This window comes from Prosopis cineraria, unplaced genomic scaffold (assembly GCF_029017545.1).
Source record: "Prosopis cineraria cultivar Desert tree isolate PC_DT_omini unplaced genomic scaffold, ASM2901754v1 PC1534, whole genome shotgun sequence".
NCBI classification, from domain to species: domain Eukaryota; kingdom Viridiplantae; phylum Streptophyta; class Magnoliopsida; order Fabales; family Fabaceae; genus Prosopis; species Prosopis cineraria.
Window position 1 is genome coordinate 1 of NW_026556859.1, and position 20441 is coordinate 20441.

The 20441-nt window shown below is 37.4% G+C and overlaps 1 protein-coding gene across 3 annotated transcripts; it reads left to right on the forward strand.

The window, feature by feature from the left end:
• The first annotated feature begins 3505 nt into the window (after positions 1-3505).
• LOC129300321 (probable arabinosyltransferase ARAD1) lies at positions 3506-11879 on the forward strand. Of its 3 annotated transcripts, none has more exons than XR_008590742.1 (4): positions 3506-4537; positions 6361-6726; positions 9177-9557; positions 11681-11879. XR_008590742.1 is itself a non-coding variant. In XM_054938888.1 (3 exons), exons 1-3 carry the CDS (start codon positions 3647-3649, stop codon positions 9351-9353), a joined length of 1434 nt encoding a protein of 477 aa, XP_054794863.1. In that variant the 5' UTR covers positions 3506-3646; the 3' UTR covers positions 9354-10269. The 3 variants fall into 3 exon arrangements, 1 of the variants encoding a protein (XP_054794863.1); XR_008590743.1 differs by lacking the exon at positions 11681-11879 and adding an exon at positions 10108-10269; XM_054938888.1 differs by lacking the exon at positions 11681-11879 and having other exon boundaries at positions 9177-10269.
• The last annotated feature ends 8562 nt before the right edge of the window (positions 11880-20441 follow it).

A 20441-nucleotide genomic window follows, 5' to 3' on the forward strand; every position in this document is an offset into this window, starting at 1 on the left:
ATTAATGTGAAGGACAAATTCCATCTTGATCACTTCATATTCCTCTACATGAATATCACTAAACTTAATTACAGCCTTTATGATCACCTGGTTAAAGGTGACATTTGACTAGGTCAAAGTTCAGTGATCATCATATAAGAATCCATGATGATCTCAGGTCAAAGGGCTTAGTGACATGGTTATATATGAGATAAAGCTTATGACTTGTATCATGCAGCTTTCTCATAGTTGGTTGGTCTAACACTTGTACCTTTTCAAGTGCCTATGACTTTGATTTATATCTCTATAATTAATTAAAGTCATACTAATCTTGTTTCATCTATGATTCTTCATAGATGATTGATTAAGGATATTTAGGATAATCACTATAGTTTGTCCAAGAACACAGTTATCATAATGAACATGAAATTTATATGATAATAAAAAAGAAATTCATTAAATAATAATGTTCATAATATAATGATTGACCTTAAGACACAATTTTCAATAGGCGTAAAGAACGGGAAGTATACTTCTAAGCTTGGCTATAGACTTGAATACGCTAGGACCCACCCTATTATTTTATCAGCACCTAGTACTTCTACAGCATTTCCAATGGCGTTATCAAAGCATGCGTGGAAACTAAAAAGCCATCCAAAAGTGAAGCACTTCACCTGGAGGGCTCTTAACTTGTCTGTTGCGACTAAATATGCTCTTTTCTCTAGTAAGTGTGCGTCAAATCCTCTTTGCCCTCTTTGCAGTTATCAACCTGAGACCACTGAACACATGCTACTGCTCTGTGATTGGGTAAAGTGCATCTGGTTTGCTCCCCTCTTTGCCTCACCCTTGACCCTTTGCATGTTTCATCTTTTGAGATCTGGTAGAGTTACTTTTTGTCTAATAAAAATCCCTTTGATGCATATGAGAAAGCTTATATTGCATGTTTATGTTGGAATATTTGGAAAATCAAATCAGTATAAGTATTTAATGCTGCTACTCTTAACCCAATTCATGTTCTTAGTACTACCAAGGTTGTCGTTGAGGAATATTGAACCACTAATAATTTAATAGGCCAAACACAACCTGGTGATCATCCATGAATTTGTTGGACTCCACCTGAACATGGTACTGTAAAAATCAATTGTGATGGGCCTTTGTCCCATATTCTAGTAAAGCTACTTTAGGAGTAATTTGTGGAGATCATTATGGTACTTTTCTTCAAGGTTGGAGGGAGCCCATGACAATAGATTCAATTTTTATGACTAAATTCCTTGCTTGCCAGAAAGCTGTTCAGCTTGCCTATTTTTATAGCGCCCAAAAGGTTATAGTAGAAACTAATTGTCTTGATTTATTCAGAGCTTTATCAAAGAAAGACCCCACTTTCTGCACTTGGTCTACTCAAAGTACTCTTGGTGATCTGTTTGCATGGCTTGAATAATCCCACAGTTTCATCTCCTTATCATTTGTCAAGCATGAAGGTAACTTTGCTACTGACTGGTTGGTAGCCTCTTCCTTAAAGGGTGTGGATCCTACTGGTTTACTTCTCAGCATGCCACTCCCTCTTTCAACCATTGTTCAAACTGACTCAGCCTTCTCTTGGTCTTCCTTTCAGCACCCTGTGCTCCAACAAGCAAAGAATGAATCGGTTAAGTTGTGCTTTATTTTGGGTGTCTTTGTTCGTTTGTCTAGACATTTGCCTTTGGGCTTATTATCTTTTTTCTATCTCTGTACTGCACTTTGTTGCATTATTTCTTTGATGTTTTATGAATGGAATGATTTTTTGTTGGTCAAAAAAAAAAAAAAATAGAATGCTATATTTTGAATTTAACAAAGATTGCTTGAGAGCTAAAATATTAATAGGATGTTAATTTGAAAATTTTAGGTTTTATTTATTTTTTTTGGAGAAATGTCACTTAAATTTTTGATATCTTTTTTGAAAATGTTATGAAAATATGAATTTCAATTTATGAACTTCAAATAATGACTTTATAAAAATTTAGACATTGAATTTAAAATAATTCAGATTTACCCAACATTGCATTTTTTTTGAACAAATACCCAACATTGCATTTGAAAATCTATTTTTTTGATAATTTTGAAAAAAAAGAAATTTTAGGGTATTTTAAAAAAATGAAAAAAATGTAAAATTGCATTATTTTATCATCCTAAAGTATTAAAATGTTTTTAATTTTATGTAGAATATAATGACAAAAAAAATTATTAAAAGATTGGAGCATTACCAAAAGCATTAATTAGCAAAGGGGGGGGGATTTTTTTTTTCTCTGCACAAAAATAACCTTTTTATGAACTTGAATATGCAAAATCACTTAAACTAACTATTACCCTCTATTGAATGTGAAGAAAAGTTAAGAGAAAAAAAATAAAAGGAAAGAAAATGAAGAGAATAAAAAACTGAAAAGAAAATATTATTACTCCTCTTATTTGGATGGACAAGAGAAAATAGAGAGGAAAGAAAATAAATAAATATCATAATGTTTATAATGCCCTTATATATCATGTTTCATTATCTTTTTAAAAATAAAATAAAAGAAGAAATTATATTAAAAAATTTATTTTCATATTATTATATTTTAACATCAAATAATTTAGTAAAAATATGTTATTTTTATATTTAAAAATTAAAAGTAGGCACTTTTTAAAATTAAATATAATAACATAAAAATACAAATTATCATAGTATTTAGATAAAAAATAAAAATATAATTTAGGTTAACAAACTTGCCACATGTCTCACCTTTCCTCACCATATGGCTCATCAGCGTCATCATTTTTTTCATTGAGGTCACCTGGTTGAAGATGGGTCTAGCAGAAAAATAGTTAAGAGACAAAGAAGAGAGTTGACAGAAAATATTTTATTCGAGGCAGAGAAGAGGGTTGATAGAGGAAAAAAAATTTTTACTCTCAAAATTTCTCTGCTTGTAAAGAGAAAAGTTGGGAGGAAAATGTAATAAGTTATACATCTCATTTTCTTTCTAACTTTTATTTATTCTCACTTTTTTTCTCATCCAATTAGGGGATAATTTATTTCTCTCCTATTTTCTTCTCATGTTTTCTTTCTTTTCATATTTTCTCTCATTTCAAACAACGCATTAAGGATCAATTTAGACTATTTTTTTAAATATCTTAATTAAAATAATATTCCAACCAAAAGTTAATTGAGATTGTGCTGCATGCCAACCAAAATTAAATTGAAGTTTTATCTCAAGAAAGGGACTCGCTAAGACAGATTGAAATGAGGAAAGGGAAAGAAAATCACTTTAAAAACACATTGACGTACATTTGCTTTCTTAGTAGTTACACGGTATCAGAAAATTTGCTTTCTCATATCATATTCCCAAAACAAGTCAAATGTGCAAGAAAAAATGATAATTTATTCGCGGAAAAAAAAAACCAAACAAAAAACATAAACCTTTCCAAAAGTTGCTTATTTAAATCCTAATCATCATCATCTATGTCTAAGTGGTGTCTACTTAAACACGAATCTCGAACTTTGCATGGATAACAACTCATCAAATTCTTTTATGTCTGTACTGTGCAAGAACGGAATCAGATTCAGCTGACGCCGAGATTCCTTTACTTTTCGAAGAAAGATTCATTCAAAGTTTAAGAAACTAAGAAGGGTTGATTCCGTCCCCTTATAGAAGCCATGGATGAACGATCCAGAAGCAAAAAAATTATGCCTACTTTGTTTTCTTCTTCGTTGGTTTCTAACACATTCCAAGTGCTGACACGAAGATCGGTTCTGAGGCTAACCTTATTCACTTTTATCCTTTTCTGGTTTGTGTACGCTCTTTTCAATGCCTTCTCCCCCGTTCTTGATGATTCCTCCAAGCTCGACACCACTTTCCCATTCAATTCAGACGACTCTGCCGTTTCCCTGAGCCAAATTTCCAGCGAGAATTTCCCCAGCAAATCCCCCGTCAAAGTCTACCTCTATGATCTGCCGACGAGGTTCACCTATGGAGTCATCCAGCACCATTCCTTGGTGCGTGGTGGCCGCGCCGTCGAAGACGTGACCACTCTCAAGTACCCAGGCCACCAGCACATGGCGGAGTGGTACCTCTTCTTGGATCTCATCCGACCCGAACCCGAGCGTGTTGGATCGCCCATTGTTCGGGTATCGGATCCCGAGGAGGCGGACCTGTTCTATGTGGCTTTCTTCTCTTCACTGAGCTTAATCGTGAACCCAACTTTGGTTCCCGCTGAGTTGGACAGTGAGAAGCCGACTTACATTGACGCAGAGAATCAGCAAGCGTTGGTGGAGTGGTTGGGGGAGCAGGAGTATTGGAAGAGGAACAATGGAAGGGACCATGTGATTATAGCTTCGGATCCGAATGCGTTGTATCGGGTCATGGATAGAGTGAAGAATAGTATACTTCTTGTGGCAGATTTTGGGCGTTTGAGACCAGACCAAGGGTCCCTTGTTAAGGATGTCGTCATACCATACTCACATCGCCTCAGAACATACGAGGGTGATGTTGGACTTGAGAATCGCAATACGTTGTTGTTTTTTATGGGTGCCCGATACCGGAAAGAGGTAATAATCAGTCTTGTCTATATATGATGCAAATGAATTTCTCTTACATTGAGCATTTAATCTATTTTCAGTTGTAGTTATGTTAGGTTCTTGAGCTCTTATGGCAAGTTTAGATACCTTCTTGGCAAGTTCTTTATGGTTTATATGATGCAGAATTGCAGATGAATTTGACTGACGGGTACCATTTACTCTCTTTTTAGGATGAGGATTAGAAATTTGTTTGTGATTAATAGGATTGATATATCTGTATAGCTATCACATTGTGAAGTGATTGTTCTTGAGATGATGTGTTTCTCATAAGCGATTTGGCATGGTCATTTTAATGTTTCCCCAGTTATAGTAAATCGCTATTTGTTTTTCCAAGGTTCAAGGAGTAAAACATGATATGCCAACTTTTATAATAAAATGATGAACTGTCTACACAATCTTTGGACGTATGTGGTTTACCTTGTGATACAATCAATCCTTTAGGCAGCAGCAACCACCATATGAGTTTCCGGCCAACCTTGGGTTGGTTAACTTTATGATGCAGAACCAGTTGCAATAGTTACAAGAATTTGTTTGCTTGTTTCTTTAGTTCCTCAGCAACCAGCATAAGAGTTTTGAGTTTGATGTGAAGATCTGGTTCTACTGGTTAAAATTGAAAATAAATAAAGTGCACCATTGGCATGGTATAATGCCAAAGGGACATTTCACAGCTGGTAATATGTGGTGATAGATTCATCTAATGGATGAGCGAAAGATGAAAACCAATGACAAATGATTATGTTGGCAAAGTATAAACTAAGTGAGACAGAACCTTCTTTTAATTTTTCATAAATTGTATTTGGAAAGTAATGTAAAGAATGGGATGTATTTTAGAATTAGAGTATTAGAATTGCTTCTTGTTGTTGGAGATTTTGATTAATGACATATACTATCTACATATAGTGTGTTTGGAAACTCCCAACACACATTTGCCATGCAAATGTCCATTTCAAAAGTGAGGAAAATGGGTTTTTGCAAGTTTCCCAAACATGCTTATAGATGTCTGTGTGTCTACAGTTATTGTTCTAATTTGCAGAATTCCAATTATAAAAGCTACCACGTTTTTGTCCCTTGTCCGCATAACATTTGTATGTGCTTTCATAAAAAGATTGATCTACTCTGCTGTCTTGATTTCATAGAACTCATAAACTGTTTTATGGCAAAACCTGCCCTTCTTTTCCTGTTGATGGGAATCCTAAGAAATTGCCAGACACGGTAAAAGAATTCTTGATTCATGGTCAATGCTTTTAATGCTATGTTAAATTCCTTGGCTTATCATTCATTAACGTTAGTTACTTGGTAACTACCTTCAAAATTATCTTCAGAGCAAATATTTTCCTGTCCTATCAATCCAAGTCCAACTCTTTGTGCAAGTAGATATTGATTTGAATATTATGACTGTTTATATTGAAACCTCTCAAATTACTGATATTCATGTGCAGGCTTCAGTTATTAATTTTGTAATAGAAGTACATAATCATAGGTTTGATTTCTTTTTGCCACATGTATTGTCATAAAGCTGATGTATCTTGCTATTTACATGATGTTATAGTTGCCATAGGTGTTGTGTACTATTATTTAGGATCTATCCAAAGGGAGTTCACATTTAAGAAAGAGTTCAATCTGTATATCCCTTTGTGAAAATTTTATAGCAACGTACCATGACAATAATTTTCTTCTTATTCTTTTTTCATTGCATATATGCTCAAATTAGAAGATTAGCTGCTTCGATGCAGGCACTTTATTTGGACATTTGCCCTGAAATATTGATTTCTTCATGTTATCATCTCTAATAGGGAGGCAAAATTCGTGATAAACTCTTTCAAATTCTTGAACAAGAAGAGGATGTCATAATAAAGCATGGAACTCAGTCCACAGAGAATAGGAGGGCAGCTTCAAAAGGAATGCATACATCAAAGTTTTGTTTACACCCTACTGGCGATACTCCATCTGCCTGCCGGCTCTTCGATGCTATTGTCACTTTGTGTGTTCCAGTGATTGTGAGTGACAATATAGAGTTGCCCTTTGAAGACACCATAGACTATTCGAAGATGGCAATATTTGTTGATTCTGATTCTGCTATAAAACGTAGATATCTGGTGTCAATGTTGAGAGCAGTGAGCCCAGAAAGGATCCTCGAGTATCAGAAAGAACTAAAAAAGGTTAGATGTGCTTTCATAATATATTTATTGTTCATCTTGTAACTAGTTAGTTGTTACTACTGATGACTTGCACCACCTGTTGGTAATTTTTCTAAAGGTTTTAATATGATTCAACAAAGACATGTAAGGTTTACAAATGGAAGGTATAGAAGTGATTTGCTTATTTGAAATATGACAAATGCAATGCATGTAATGAGGAAGAGGCTCATTACATCATAGAGTAGTAGTGTGGGAAATGGTCAAACCTGTTATTCTAGACTCACTCCCTCCAGTCCTTTTTTTAAGTCGCCTTCTAGCACATTGGCTTGGTCCTTAATATTAGTCGCTCACCCTCATTTTGGGCAATTATTAAAGAACATCTCCAAAATTGCCCTCCTGTGTGGTATTCCCAAAAGATGAAAAGCAAGATGTGCAATGATGTTTCAGTTTCTGAAGAACCTCTACACACATCTCCAATTACTTTTATTCTTTTGTTTTGGATTTTCCCCCCACACACTCTCTCTTATGCCAGACGTTGGAAAGTAACTAATATAATTTTTTATATTTAGGGGCAAAATTGGAAAATAATTTATTCTTAAGACATTTTTATTAGTCTAAGTAAATTACCTTGGTTTTGATGAGTTCATTAAAAATGACTTATAAAAAGGATCAGAAAAAGTAAATGATATGAACACCCTTCTTTTGCAATGATTTTTTTTTTCAACTCCTCCGGGCTTTTGATTGTGGCAATCATGGTATTGAAACCCGGACCGGACCGGCCGGGTCAACCCGAAAACCGGTGACCCGGTCCCTTGTCCGGTTTGGGTTTACTCCTAAACTGGTGACGAAATAAACCGGTGTAACCCGGTCAACCCGGGTTCAACCCGGTATAACCCGGTTAACCCGGTGGGTTGACTGGGTTAACCGGGTTATTTTTTTTGAGAATTTTTTTTTCATTTTTTATTTTTCAGAGTGCTGAATTTAGAAATAAGATAACAAAAAAAAAGTAAAACTAAAGTCAAAAAATAAAAAATTAGAGATAGAGCACGCTAAATCCAATTCAGATTTTCAGACGGCATTTATTTCGGCCTTTCATCTGTGTCTCTCCTCTCTCACCCTAACCTAATCAGTGTCTCTTCTCTAGCTTAGTCTCCGTCTCTTCTTCAGGCTCCAGCTCTATCTCCATCTCTTCTCCAGCTCTATCTCTGTCTTTGCTATCTTTATCTCTTCTCCAGCTTAGTCTCTGACTCTTCGTCTTTTTTCTAGCTCAATCTCCGTCTCTTCTCCAACTCTATTTCCATCTCTTCTCTAGACTTTTGAGATTGAAGAGTTGTAAGTATAATGATAGATATTTAAAATATTATATTTTATTACTGTTAGACTTTTGAGTGGTTGAATTTAGTTGAATATTTTTATAATTAATGTCTTTTTATTTAAATTGTATTATTTTAATCATGACCGGTTTGCCACCAGTTCAACCCCCGATTCAACCCTAATTGAACCACTAACCCGTGACCCAGTGCCATAACCGGTTCAATGACCGGTCCGGTTTTACGTACCTTAGTGGCAATGCGTTGGTTTATAGTGACAAGACAATTTCATTGACATTTCTGTGGATAATTTTGCTGCTGCTTAATTGACCAATTACACAAGGTCCCCTTTTTGCTGCAATTCCTATTGTGCCCCATTCTCTGCTAAAGTTGCTTGGTTAATCTGAATTTGCAATGCCTTCTTAAGTATTAAAACTTCTGTCTGCTAAACTATACACTTATTTCAAATTATTTTAATCTTTCCTTTTTTGGATAAAATTATTTTAATCTTTCTATTTCAGTGGTAAGGTGTCTTTCTCCAGATGTCTTTAAGTGAACATTTTTGGTTCTGATGTCTTGAGCTGTGGACAATTTAAGCTTCCATTCAAAAAGTCTTTTCTGTCTATATCAGTGTGGTAGGGTTCATTCATTGTGTTATTTCAAAAACTAGTTTGGGCCTCATGTGTTGCACGAAATTTGAGAAATGAGTTGTACTGTTCATAGGTCATGAATAGTGCGGTTTATTAGAACTTTTTATATCATATATAGATATTGTGATAGAGTTTGTGAGAGTCCTATCCCTACATCTCTTTGTTTTGTAGCTAAAGGATTCTATGAAAAAGGAAAATGTTGTTATGGAAGGGATCATTGGCTCTAGGGTCTTGAGTTTGATGATTTAAGCTTCTGTTCAAAAAGTGTTTTCTTTCTCTATATCAGTGTGGTGTGGTTCATTGATATTGTTTCAAAAATTAGTGTGGGTCTCATGTATTGCATGAAATTTCAGAAATAAGTTGAACTGTTCATAGCTCACGAACAGTGCAATTTTGTAACTAATGGTGTTCTATTAAAAAGGAAAATGTGTTGATGAAAGGTTTTGTTGTTTGCTTCAACTTAATTTTTACGTTCCTGTGAATATACATTCACTTAATTTCATGGTCTCAGGTCAAGCGCTACTTTCAATATGGGGCAGAAGATGGAACGGTTAACGAAATCTGGCGCCAAATTTCTAAAAAGCTTCCATTGATTAGGCTGATGATTAACCGTGAGAAAAGGCTGGTGAGAAATGAACCTGATTGCTCTTGCATGTGTTCAAACAAGACAGCCATTAGAACCTTGTAGCAATTTTCTCGGGACAATGTCAGATTTGAAGGATTTGGTGCTCTATGACTATACAAATTAGGTTTCTTCCTCTTCCAGAATTTGGCATCTATAGATAAGCAGCCTGTAGCTCAGATTCTTCCAACGCTATACTGGAATTGGAACGTGCCATTCATAATGCTGAGGAGGTGAAGAATCACTCACGAATCTGATGGTTAAATTTCGGTAAGGTTTTGAGGGAAAATTAATTATTTCATCTTTAGTTTCATTGAGTTTGTGATTCAATTCCTATAGGTTAACTCATCGCGATTCAGTCTCTATACTTTCCTTCATTAAGTAACTCGTCCCAGGTAGCACTGATGGTGGTTAACAGAGTTAAAATATGCTTAGTTGGCAGCCCCATCAGTGCTACATCAGATAAAATAAATTGAGTTATTAAAAAACAACATAAATAAGTTAGATAAACCCTGCTGGCCAAAAATTAAAAAAATTATTAAATCCCTAGAATCAAACAGAGACTGAAGATAGATGAAGAGGGACCTATAAGGTCGATAAAATAAAAGTATAAGAACTAAATCGTGATGAGTTAAACTATACAAATTGAGATAAAAATTTGATAAAACTGTGCAAGTGATTGTTGTTTGATTTAAAAATCAATGGTTGAATATATATATATATATATATATTAAAATCTACCGGCAAACATCAAAGAAGCTTATAGTTGGGTGAGGGAGTTCACTTGCTGTGGTATAAGTAACATCTGTTTTTGTTGTAGATGGTTCTTTTGTACCCATTATGTCTGGGCTAAGAAGAATTTGAGTTATACGGTGATTAATTTGTACACGGGAGAGAATAAAGTAATTTAGATTTTTTTTTAACTTTTTATTGTAACTTATTCTTCAGTATTTGTTCTATTTTTTACTTCAGTTAACTCAAATTTACTTGTGGCTTGTCTTGTGTTAAGTCAATTCATTATTTTATTTAGCGTGAGACATTATAGAAAAAGAATAGTTTATATAATAATGGCTTAAATGGCAAATTAGCCTCTGAGCTATAGGTCAAGAAACATATTGAGATTATAGCACTAACTTCTTCAAAAAACGGTGCAATATGACTCTTAATATTAATAAATATTAACTTTGACTGTTAATTTACCAAAAAATTATAGAAAGAGATCTATAAATTATAGAAAATGATTAAGAAAATCTTCTTGGTCTTTTTTGCTAATTTTTGAGGTCCTTGTCTGTCATTTTTAGTCTTTTTTTATAATTGTTTGGGGTCCTTTTCAATTAGTTTTTGGTTAACTAATAATAAAAATTAATTTTTGTAAACAGTAGGGACAACTTTGCAATATTTTTAAAAGTTAAAGAGAAATATTGTATTAAAAATAAATTCAGGATCCTAGATGCTTTTATACAAAGTTTTAAAAACCAGATCGATCATTGAATCAGATGAGGTATTGGTTCATGGTTCATTGGTCGAACTGTGGTCTAACCGGATTCGAATCGGTTGACATTAAATTAATATATTTTTAATTTATGTATCATAATTAAATAAGAAATACATTTAAATATGTATTTTTTTTCAAAAATATATTATAGATACTTGGTAATATAATTTATTATTGATAAATACATAATTAATATTAATTATAAGTGAAGCTTTTCATTTAAATATCTTTCAAGAAAGATGTATTTGTCCAGTTTTCTCATGGGAACTGGTTCGTTTTTTATTCAGTTTTATCGGTTGTTGACTGGTTCCATAATGACCTTTTTAGGGGTCAACCAAACCGAACCAAGAGCCGGTTCCCGGTTCACTCGGTTGTCCGGTTTTTAAAACCTTAACTTTTATATTTATAATGTGAGTCAATTTATTGTTTAACCCTATAATAATTGTTTTATTCTTATCCTTGTCATGAGAGTGCGATATGAAGCATGTAATTGTTTTCATATTACATATTCAGTCTTCTCAATCAGAAACCTCAACTTAAAAGGATAAAAAAATATATGCTTTGGATGAGAGAAAAAAGTCTCAAACTTCTTGTTTTGTAACTTTAACAATTTATGCTTGATTGGTAATTATCAAAGGAAGAATTTTTTTATTGCATATGCATATTTATTATATTTTACTTATTATTTAGGATTAAATGGAAAATTAGATTATAAATTATAGGCTGAGGGACAATTTGAAAACCCTGAACAATTATATTTGCAGCAATTTAGACCTCGCCATTAAGTTAGGCCAAATTTTCATTATTTTGAGTGGTGGGCCCCAGATTTGTTGACAGGTGGCATATTTTTGCGACCCTCGTTGGCTGACGTTTGTTTTTTTAAAACTCTTTGAAACAGAAACCTGAACGGAAGGAAGATGAAACAGAAGCCTGAATGTAAGGAAGCTTGAACGTAACTCCTCATTGATAACATTAAATGCCATAATCCTTTGTAACAGCTGAATAAACACTCATGTAACAGTTGAAACTCCTTTATTTAGCATTTAAGTCCTTGGGTCTAAGGTTTAGTATAAATAGCCGTGTCATTTCTTTTGTAAGGCATCAATTTGGAAAATAAACAAAGAACTTTGTTCAGTGAGTGGTTTCTATGCCATTTTTGGTATCAGAGTTGGTCCAAAGAGTGAGAGAGTGAGTTACAGTTGAGAAAGTATGCTGGAGAGAAGAGGGGTTCAGTGGAGGAGTCCCTGACGTCTTCGCGTTTTGCAATCCAGGCATTTTCTCGGAAAACTAACATTACCATCGTGCTTAGGAGGTCTGAAAACGTGAAACAGGAGGTTCCTCGTCACCGGAAAACTTCCCACGCGCCGCCGTCAGAAGTCCACGCGCCTCGCCGCCGATCCACGCGCCGTCACGCACCATCCGCAGGTTGAAGACGCTGACGTCATCTGCCATGTCAACGATCTGACCGGTCAACGGCAGGTCAGCCCAGTAGCATTCAGCCACATGTCATGGTCGCCGCGTCACTCTACTCAGTCAGCCGATTCTTTAGAAATTACATTTTTGCCCCAAATCTTTCGGTAATTTCAAATTTTCCCCTATTTTTATGAAATCTCATATTAACCCCAAAATTTTTTTGAAATTCTATTTTAACCCCTAAACTTTCTTAAAATTACACTTTTGCCCCTTTATTTTACTTGAATTTCATTTTTTACCCTTATATTTTTCATAAATTGCAAGTTGGCCCCCCTTTCTTCCAGAATCTCCATTTTACCCCCTAAACTGTCCAAAATCCCCATTTTGCCCCTAGAATTTCCAAAAATCTCATTTTATCCCTATATCCTTCAACGTTTCCATCGGCACCCCATCTTTCCCATATCCCTAACCTTGACACTTATTCAAAATGCCTCCAAGACGTAGACATGTGCACGAGGTTGAGATGGAAGAGATGAGACGTAGGATACGAGAGTTGGAAGTCGCTGTGGAATTGCAACGAACTTTATTAAACAACAACAGAGAAAACTTAGAGGGAGATTCGGGAAGCAGTAGTTCGTCATCCACTGACAACCGTCGCTGTCCACGACAACAACAATTCCGCCCTAATGACATTAAGGTAGACATTCCTGAATTTGAGGGAAGACTCCAGCCGGACGAGTTTGCGGATTGGCTGCAAACTGTTAACAAGTATTTGAGTACAAGGAGATTTCAGATGCGCAAAAAGTCAAAATTGTTGCCTTCAAACTCAAGAAACATGCTTCTATTTGGTGGGAAAACCTCAGACGGAAGCGAGAACGAGAGGGAAAGTACAAGATTGAGACCTGGGAGAAAATGAAATGCCAGCTCACTAGGAAATTTCTAGCAGATCATTACCACTAGGATAATTTTATCCAGCTGCAAAATCTTTGACAGAGATCTTTATCTGTAGAAGAATATACTAGGGAGTTTGAACAACTCATGATGAAGTGTGATATTCAAAAGAAGGAGGAGCAAACAATAGCCCGGTACCTTGCAGGCTTAAACACAGATATTAGTCGTCCAGTTCAGCTTCAGCAATATTGGACCTTGGATGATGTCATCCGTCTAGCCATGCGTGTTAAGAAGCAGATGCCCAAGACATCCACTTTCCAGCCTTCGTCCTCCAGGGGTTATCCAGAAGGCCGTAAGGCAGAATTTCAGCAGACCAACTCCTCAAGCAAGCCACAACTTATTGCTATGCGCAAACCACCATCTAATGCTGCCAAGGAATATGATTCTCAAGCAGTCAAATGCTTTAACTGCCAAGGATTTGGCCACATTGCTGCGGACTGTCCTACTTGAAGGGTTGTCACCATTAGGGAAGGATCAGGGTATGAAGCACTTGAAGAAGATGAGGAGGACGCTGAGTTCTACGGCATTAATCCTGTATATGATGAGGAGGTTACACTTGCTGATCAAGGAGAAGCATTATTGCTTAGATGAAGTCTGCATACAACAGTAATTAAAGAAGAACCTTGACTACGACGCAACATTTTTCATATTCGTTGCACGGCCCAAGGAAAAGTTTGTAATGTCATCATTGATAGTGGAAGCTGTGAAAATGTAGTATCTGACTACATGGTGGAGAAATTAAAGTTGCCAACACAAGATCATCCGTAACCTTATAAGCTTCACTGGCTCAATAAAGAAAATGAGGTAAAAGTTTCTAAACAATGCCTTATGACTTTTTCTATTGGGAATCGATATTGTGATGAAATTTTATGTGATATTGTTCCTATGGATGCATGCCACCTTCTCTTAGGGAGGCCATGGCAATATGACCAACATGCTATGCACAACGGGTGAGCGAACACATATTCTTTTACGAAAGATGGTGTCAAGTTCACATTAGCGCCTCTACCACCCAATGAGATTAGCCAATCTTCAAGGGAATCTAGTGTCTCGAAGCCGTTAGTGTCTTTGATGACTAAGGAGGAATTTAAGGTATCAAAATTCGAAACCCAAATGATGAGCTTTATTCTGGTGCTTGAGGTGAACGACGAGACGGTAATCTACTAGGAGTCATTCCGTTATTATCAGAATTTTCAGATGTAATATCTGATAAGATACCACCTGGATTACCTCTCATGTGAGACATATATCATGCCATTGACTTTGTTCCAGGAGCAGTCATTCCTAATAAGCCTGCTTACAGGATGAGTCCCTAGGAACATGCCGAAGTCCAACGACAAGTTGAAGAGTTGTTGTAGAAAGGGTTAGTTCGAGAAAGTGTCAGCCCTTATGCTGTACCTGTTCTTCTAGTACCTAAGAAGGATGGGAGTTGGAGAATGTGCATTGACTGTCGAGCCATCAACAAGATCACTATTAAGTATCGATTTCTGATACCTCGGCTTGATGATATGCTAGACCAGTTGCATGGTGCCACTACTTTCTCCAAAATTGACCTTCGTAGTGGGTACTATCAAATCAGAATTCGGCCAGGAGATGAGTGGAACACCGCTTTCAAGACCAGAGATGGCTTATATGAGTGGAATGTGATGCCTTTCGGGTTAACAAATGCCCCTAGCACATTTATGCGCCTGATGAATCAGGTATTGAGACCCTTCATTGGCAAATTCGTTATTGTGTACTTTGACGATATTCTTATTTACAGTAAGAATCAAGAGGAGCATTTATATCACTTGCAGCAAGTTTTGCAAGCCTTACGTGAACAAAGCTTTATGCAAATCTCAAGAAGTGCACCTTCCTCACCAGCGAAGTTGTGTTCTTAGGTTACATCATTACCGCAGAGGGTGTTCGCGTTGATCCAAACAAAGTTGCAGCCATTAACAGCTGGCCAATTCCAAAATCTATCCAGGAGGTTCGAAGCTTCCACGGATTAGCTTCTTTCTACAGGAGGTTCATCCATAATTTTAGCTTAATTGCTGCACCACTTACAGATTGCACCAAAGGAGAGAAGTTTCAGTGGACAGAGCAAGCTCAGAAAAGCTTTGAGGAGCTTAAGAAGAAGTTGACTGAAGCTCCAGTCCTGGCTCTTCTTAACTTTGACCGAGTGTTTGAAGTTAGCTGTGATGCTTCTAACACCGGTATTAGTGCTGTCTTAAGCCAGGAGGGCCATCCCATTGCCTTTTTTAGTGAGAAGCTCAATGATGCCAAGTTTAGATATTCTACCTATGATAAGGAATTCTATGCCATTGTTCGAGCTCTCCAACATTGGAGTCATTATCTCCTAAATAAAGAGTTCATCCTTTTTTCGGATCATGAGGCTCTCAAGTATTTGAATTCCCAACAGAAGGTCAGTCGCAGACATGCTCGTTGGAGTGAACTCTTACAGTCTTATCCATTCTTTATCAAACATAAGGCTGGATCTCTGAACTCCGTAGCTGATGCCCTTAGTCGTCGCCATGTCATACTTACAACACTGCAAACCAAGGTTGTTGGATTTGACCTTGTCAAAGAGTTGTATCAGGATGATCCTGATTTTCGAGGAGTGTGGGAAGCAACTGTAAATCAACCTTTCCACTAGTTCTACAGACACGACGGGTTTTTATTTTGAGGTAAAACCCTCTGTATTCCACAGGGTTCCTTTAGAGAAGCCATAATTTGGGAAGCACATGACAGTGGATTAGCTGAACATTTTGGACGAGATAAAACAATTTACCTAATGAAGGAGAACTTTTACTGGCCTCGACTTGAATGGGATGTCAACAGGCATATATAAAGATGCAGAATTTGTCACTTGGCTAAATCCAAGGGTCAGAATACTGGACTATACATAACTCTGCCAATTCCAGAAGCCCCTTAGGAAGATATAATTATGGATTTTGTTCTGGGTTTACCACGGACTCAGAGGCAAAAAGATTCTGTCATGGTAGTTGTGGATTGTTTTTAAAAAATGACCCATTTCATTCCATGCCAAAAGACCAACGATGCTGTTCAAGTAGCAGACTTGTACTTTAAGGAGATTGTGCGTCTTCATGGCATTCCTAAAACTATCATTTCTGATCGTGATGTGAAGTTTCTTAGCCACTTTTAGCGGACGCTATGGAAGAAGATGGGAACTAAGCTCCAATTTAGTAGCGCTAGTCATCCCCAGATAGACGGTCAAACTGAAACTGTAAATAGGATTCTTGGTAATCTTCTTCGCAGTTTCGTGGGGAAGAATTTGAAGCAGTGGGATCTCATCCTTGCTCAAGTTGAATTTGCTTATAATAACTCTGTCAACCAAGCAACTGGGAAGTGTCCGTTTGAAGTTGTTTATGGCACTCATCCTCTTAGTCCAGTAGACTTGACCCCTTTACTTGATAAGCAGCAATATAGCTCTGATGCTGACCAAAGGGCTAAGGAAATTAAGAAGTTGCATGAGCAAGTCCGCGAGCGAATCTAAAAGCAGAATTTGAGATACAAGGCTCAACGTGACAAGCATCAAAGACAGCAAAACTTTAAGGTAGGAGACTTGGTTTGGATACATTTACGAAAGGAACGATTTTCTAAACAGCCAAACGCCAAGTTGTCTTCAAGAGCTGATGGTCCGTTCAAGATAGTGCAAAGGATCAACAACAACGCTTATAAGGTGAAATTACCTGGTTCTTATGGTATATCTGCCACCTTTAATGTTGTTGATCTATCCCCTCACATTGATGATAATGCCGAAGTTGACTCGAGGGTAAGTTCCGTCGAACACGGGAAAGATGAAACAGAAACCTGAACGTAAGGAAGATGAAACATAAGCCTGAACGTAAGGAAGCTTGAACGTAACTCCTCATTGATAACTTTAAATGCCATAATCCTCTGTAACAGCTGAATAAACCTGAACTCTCTCCTAGCTCTTCCACTCTCCATCGTCCTGTCATCTGCTTCACTCACTGGATTCATTACTTCACATGATCTCTGCTCCATCACTGACTGAGCCATTCTGGTGGAAGAGCATATGATATCTCCCTCTCCCTCTCTCTCTCCCCCCTCTCTCTCTTAGCGTCTCTCTCTCACCAAGTCAGCAGCTGGGATTCTCGAGAAGTTTATTCCATTCGTCTTCCATCTCCTTCAAATTCCATTCCTCTTCCTCCTCTTAATTTCCACATGGCTTTACATTTGCTTTTCATCTCTCTGCTTCCCCTGGCACTCACATCTTCGTGTCACTCCACTTCCAGCGATATCACTATCTTTCCTCCCTTCGGAATCATTCCTAATAATTACTCCCACAATGACTGGTTTCAAAACTTGTCTCTTTGACCAATTTACACCTAGAATTGTAGGAACACCAGCACTCGTGTCCCTGTAAACTCATCTCTCGGACCAGTTGAAAACAGTGCAGGGCCAGAGAAGCATCAAGCAGTAGTGTTGAGAGTAAATGTAGACTTTCACTGCGCTGTACAGATGCGCCACTTGCGGCGACAGCCTCTACATTCACTCCTTCCGACAGTTCTACTGAGAATCCGACATCTACAGCACCGTAGACTTCATCTTCAGAAATATTGTCGCCGTTTTCCAAGCTGCGACATCGTTTCGAGAAAGCCATTTCCTTACTAGTTCATTGCCATCACGACTCAATCCCGAGACTCGCCTGACAAGGACACCGAAATATCGACCCAAAATCGCTCCATCATAGCCTCCGAGGGATTCTGAGCGAGTTAAAGGATTTCAACAGTGTTCCCGCAGTGCTTGAATATCGTACCAATGGTGGTGACCTTGATATTAAGTCTCCTGGACATCAAACTCATCTCCCAGACCTTAGTGTACTAGTTATGGTTCTGGGATAGAGAGGGTGAAGCATGAGAGAGAGACATGGAGAGAGAGAGAGGGATAGAGAAGAGGGAAATATCATGCATATAAGGGTCCCACCACTCAAATTAACCGATGTTTAGTCCAAACTAGCAGTGAGGTCCAGACTATTATTAATATAATTGTTTAGAGTTTAAAATATATTAAAATGAGTTTAGAATTTAAATCATTTTTCAGTTTAATATTTAAGTTACCATTTTACCCTGTTATTTATATATTTTTGTTGTTCTTTATTCAAGGCCATGAGTACAAGCTCTATCTACCAAGTTATTTCATATAATTTTGTCTATGTCCATCTTAATTTATTTTATGCTACTACAGAACAAATGTAGTACACTTTCTTGTGTTCCAGATATAGTGGAGAAGAATTGAATAACATCAGCCAATTCCCGCTCTATTAGCCTCCGAAAAGTGTTAGGCCTCAATAGACGATGTATCAACACCAACTTCACGAAGAATGACAGTAGCTAGAGGAGGTGGATGTCTTAAAACCAGACCATTAGGCCCCATCTCCCTTGAAGCAATTGCAACCAGAAAATCGACAGCTGAATTCCTCGAGCGGGGAATGAGAGAAAAGGAGATCATTCTTCGATCCGTCAACATGTTGAACACATCTGCAAGAAGTCCATGACATTGCGAAGGATAGCAGTTGAAGGAGAATGAGTTCACAGCATTATGTAGGTCGCTGCAATCTGTCTCAATAATAGGATTCTCTAGTAGCCATTCCGTAGATAAAGAAATGGCCTTTCGAAGAGCTAGAAGTTCAGCATGAAAAGCGGAGTCCGCAATCAAACTCTCAGACCAGCCGCGAATAAATGTACCTGCTGAGTCTCGACATAAGATTCCGATTCTAGCTCATCCATTTCGACCACAAAATGCACCATCACAGTTCAAAATAACTAGTCTATCAGTTGGATTTATCCACATAGCGTTCCTTCTGGATTTCATAGATGATTGCGAGATTTCCAAGAGCGAATTAGTCTCCCAATATTCCTTTATAAGGTTATTTGTTAATTCAATAACTCGAGCTGGTGCCGGATCTTTGCATTCAAACATTTTTTGCACTTGGTTTTCCATATGAGCCAACAAAAGGCAGCCCCATAAGCCCTCATATTCTTTACATCCTCACACCCAGATAGAAACAACTTTTCCAGCCAAAGACCTAGAGTAAAGGCCTCACCAGTATTGCTACGCAAACCCAAAGGACACCCAAACCAAGTAAGCCTATTTGCATTGACGAAATAAGTGCTCGATGGTCTCCACCTCATCACCAGAAACAGGACAAAAGGGATGTGGGGCACATTTTCTTCTGCATAGAGCTTCTCGGATGGCCAAAGCATTGTTAAGTACTCTCCACATAAAGCTTCTGATTTTTGGCTGTATCTTCCACTTCCACACCTCTTTCCAGATTCGTATGTCTAGTGGTCTGGATGAGCTGGCTTGCAGGGTGATTTCTCTATCCACTGCATCTTTCCCTGCTGTCTTGTATCCCATCTGCACACTATAATCTCCATTTCTAGTTGCTACCAGATCTACTGCATCAGAATGGGGAATAGCCCGAAAAAAAGGGATAAAGTTGGGCTCTGCAGCATGGCTTATGGGTTGTAACTCCCACTGCCTGTTAGAAATAAGTTCTGCCACCACCATATCGTTATTGACAATAGCATTTTCCATTTTTGGCAACACAAACTTTGGAGCTCCCGGCACCCACGGATCCTTCCAGACATCTATATAGTGCCCCGTTCCCACTTGCCAGCATAGATTTTTTTCCCAAAAAGCACGCCCTGTTAGAATACTGTCCCACATCCACGATGCCCTCGGCCCTTTCTTTGCATGTAAAAAGTAGGAGGTTGGAAAATATTTACTTCTAAGTACTCTTACCCGCAAGCTATCTGGGTTCCGCAGGATTCTCCATGCAGTCTTTACTAGTAAAGCATCATTGAATGTCATGAAATCTTTGAATCCCATTCCACCTTGACACTTGGCTCTTTTGAGTGAATTCCATGATTTCTAGTGAATAGATCCTCCACTTGGAGAGTTGCTCCAGAAAAAGTTTGATACTAAGCTGTCCAGAGCTACAAATGCATTCTTGGGAAACTTAAAACATGACATGGGATATATGGAAATAGCACTGACAACAGATTTGACCATCACCTCTCTTCCAGCAAATGAAAGTAGTTTTTTCTTCCATTCTTGGACCTTCTTGGCTACTTTCTTCTGGACATAAGCTAAAGCAACAGTCTTTGATCTTTCCCACAAGACAAGGAGCCCCAAGTATTTACCCGGGTCATTTGCTTCGCCAATATTCAATAAAGCACCAACATTCTCCCTTACTGCATCTGGTGTGTTGGCTGAAAAAAGAAATTTGACTTATCAAAGTTTAAGCATTGTCCCGAGGCCCCACA

Bases quoted from the DNA above. Each gene is read 5' to 3' on its own strand.
- LOC129300321 (XM_054938888.1), top strand. From the start codon at position 3,647: ATGGATGAACGATCCAGAAGCAAAAAAATTATGCCTACTTTGTTTTCT. The intron at 4,538-6,360 runs GTAATAATCAGT...CATCTCTAATAG, and splicing joins GTGCCCGATACCGGAAAGAG to GGAGGCAAAATTCGTGATAA. The intron at 6,727-9,176 runs GTTAGATGTGCT...TCATGGTCTCAG, and splicing joins ATCAGAAAGAACTAAAAAAG to GTCAAGCGCTACTTTCAATA.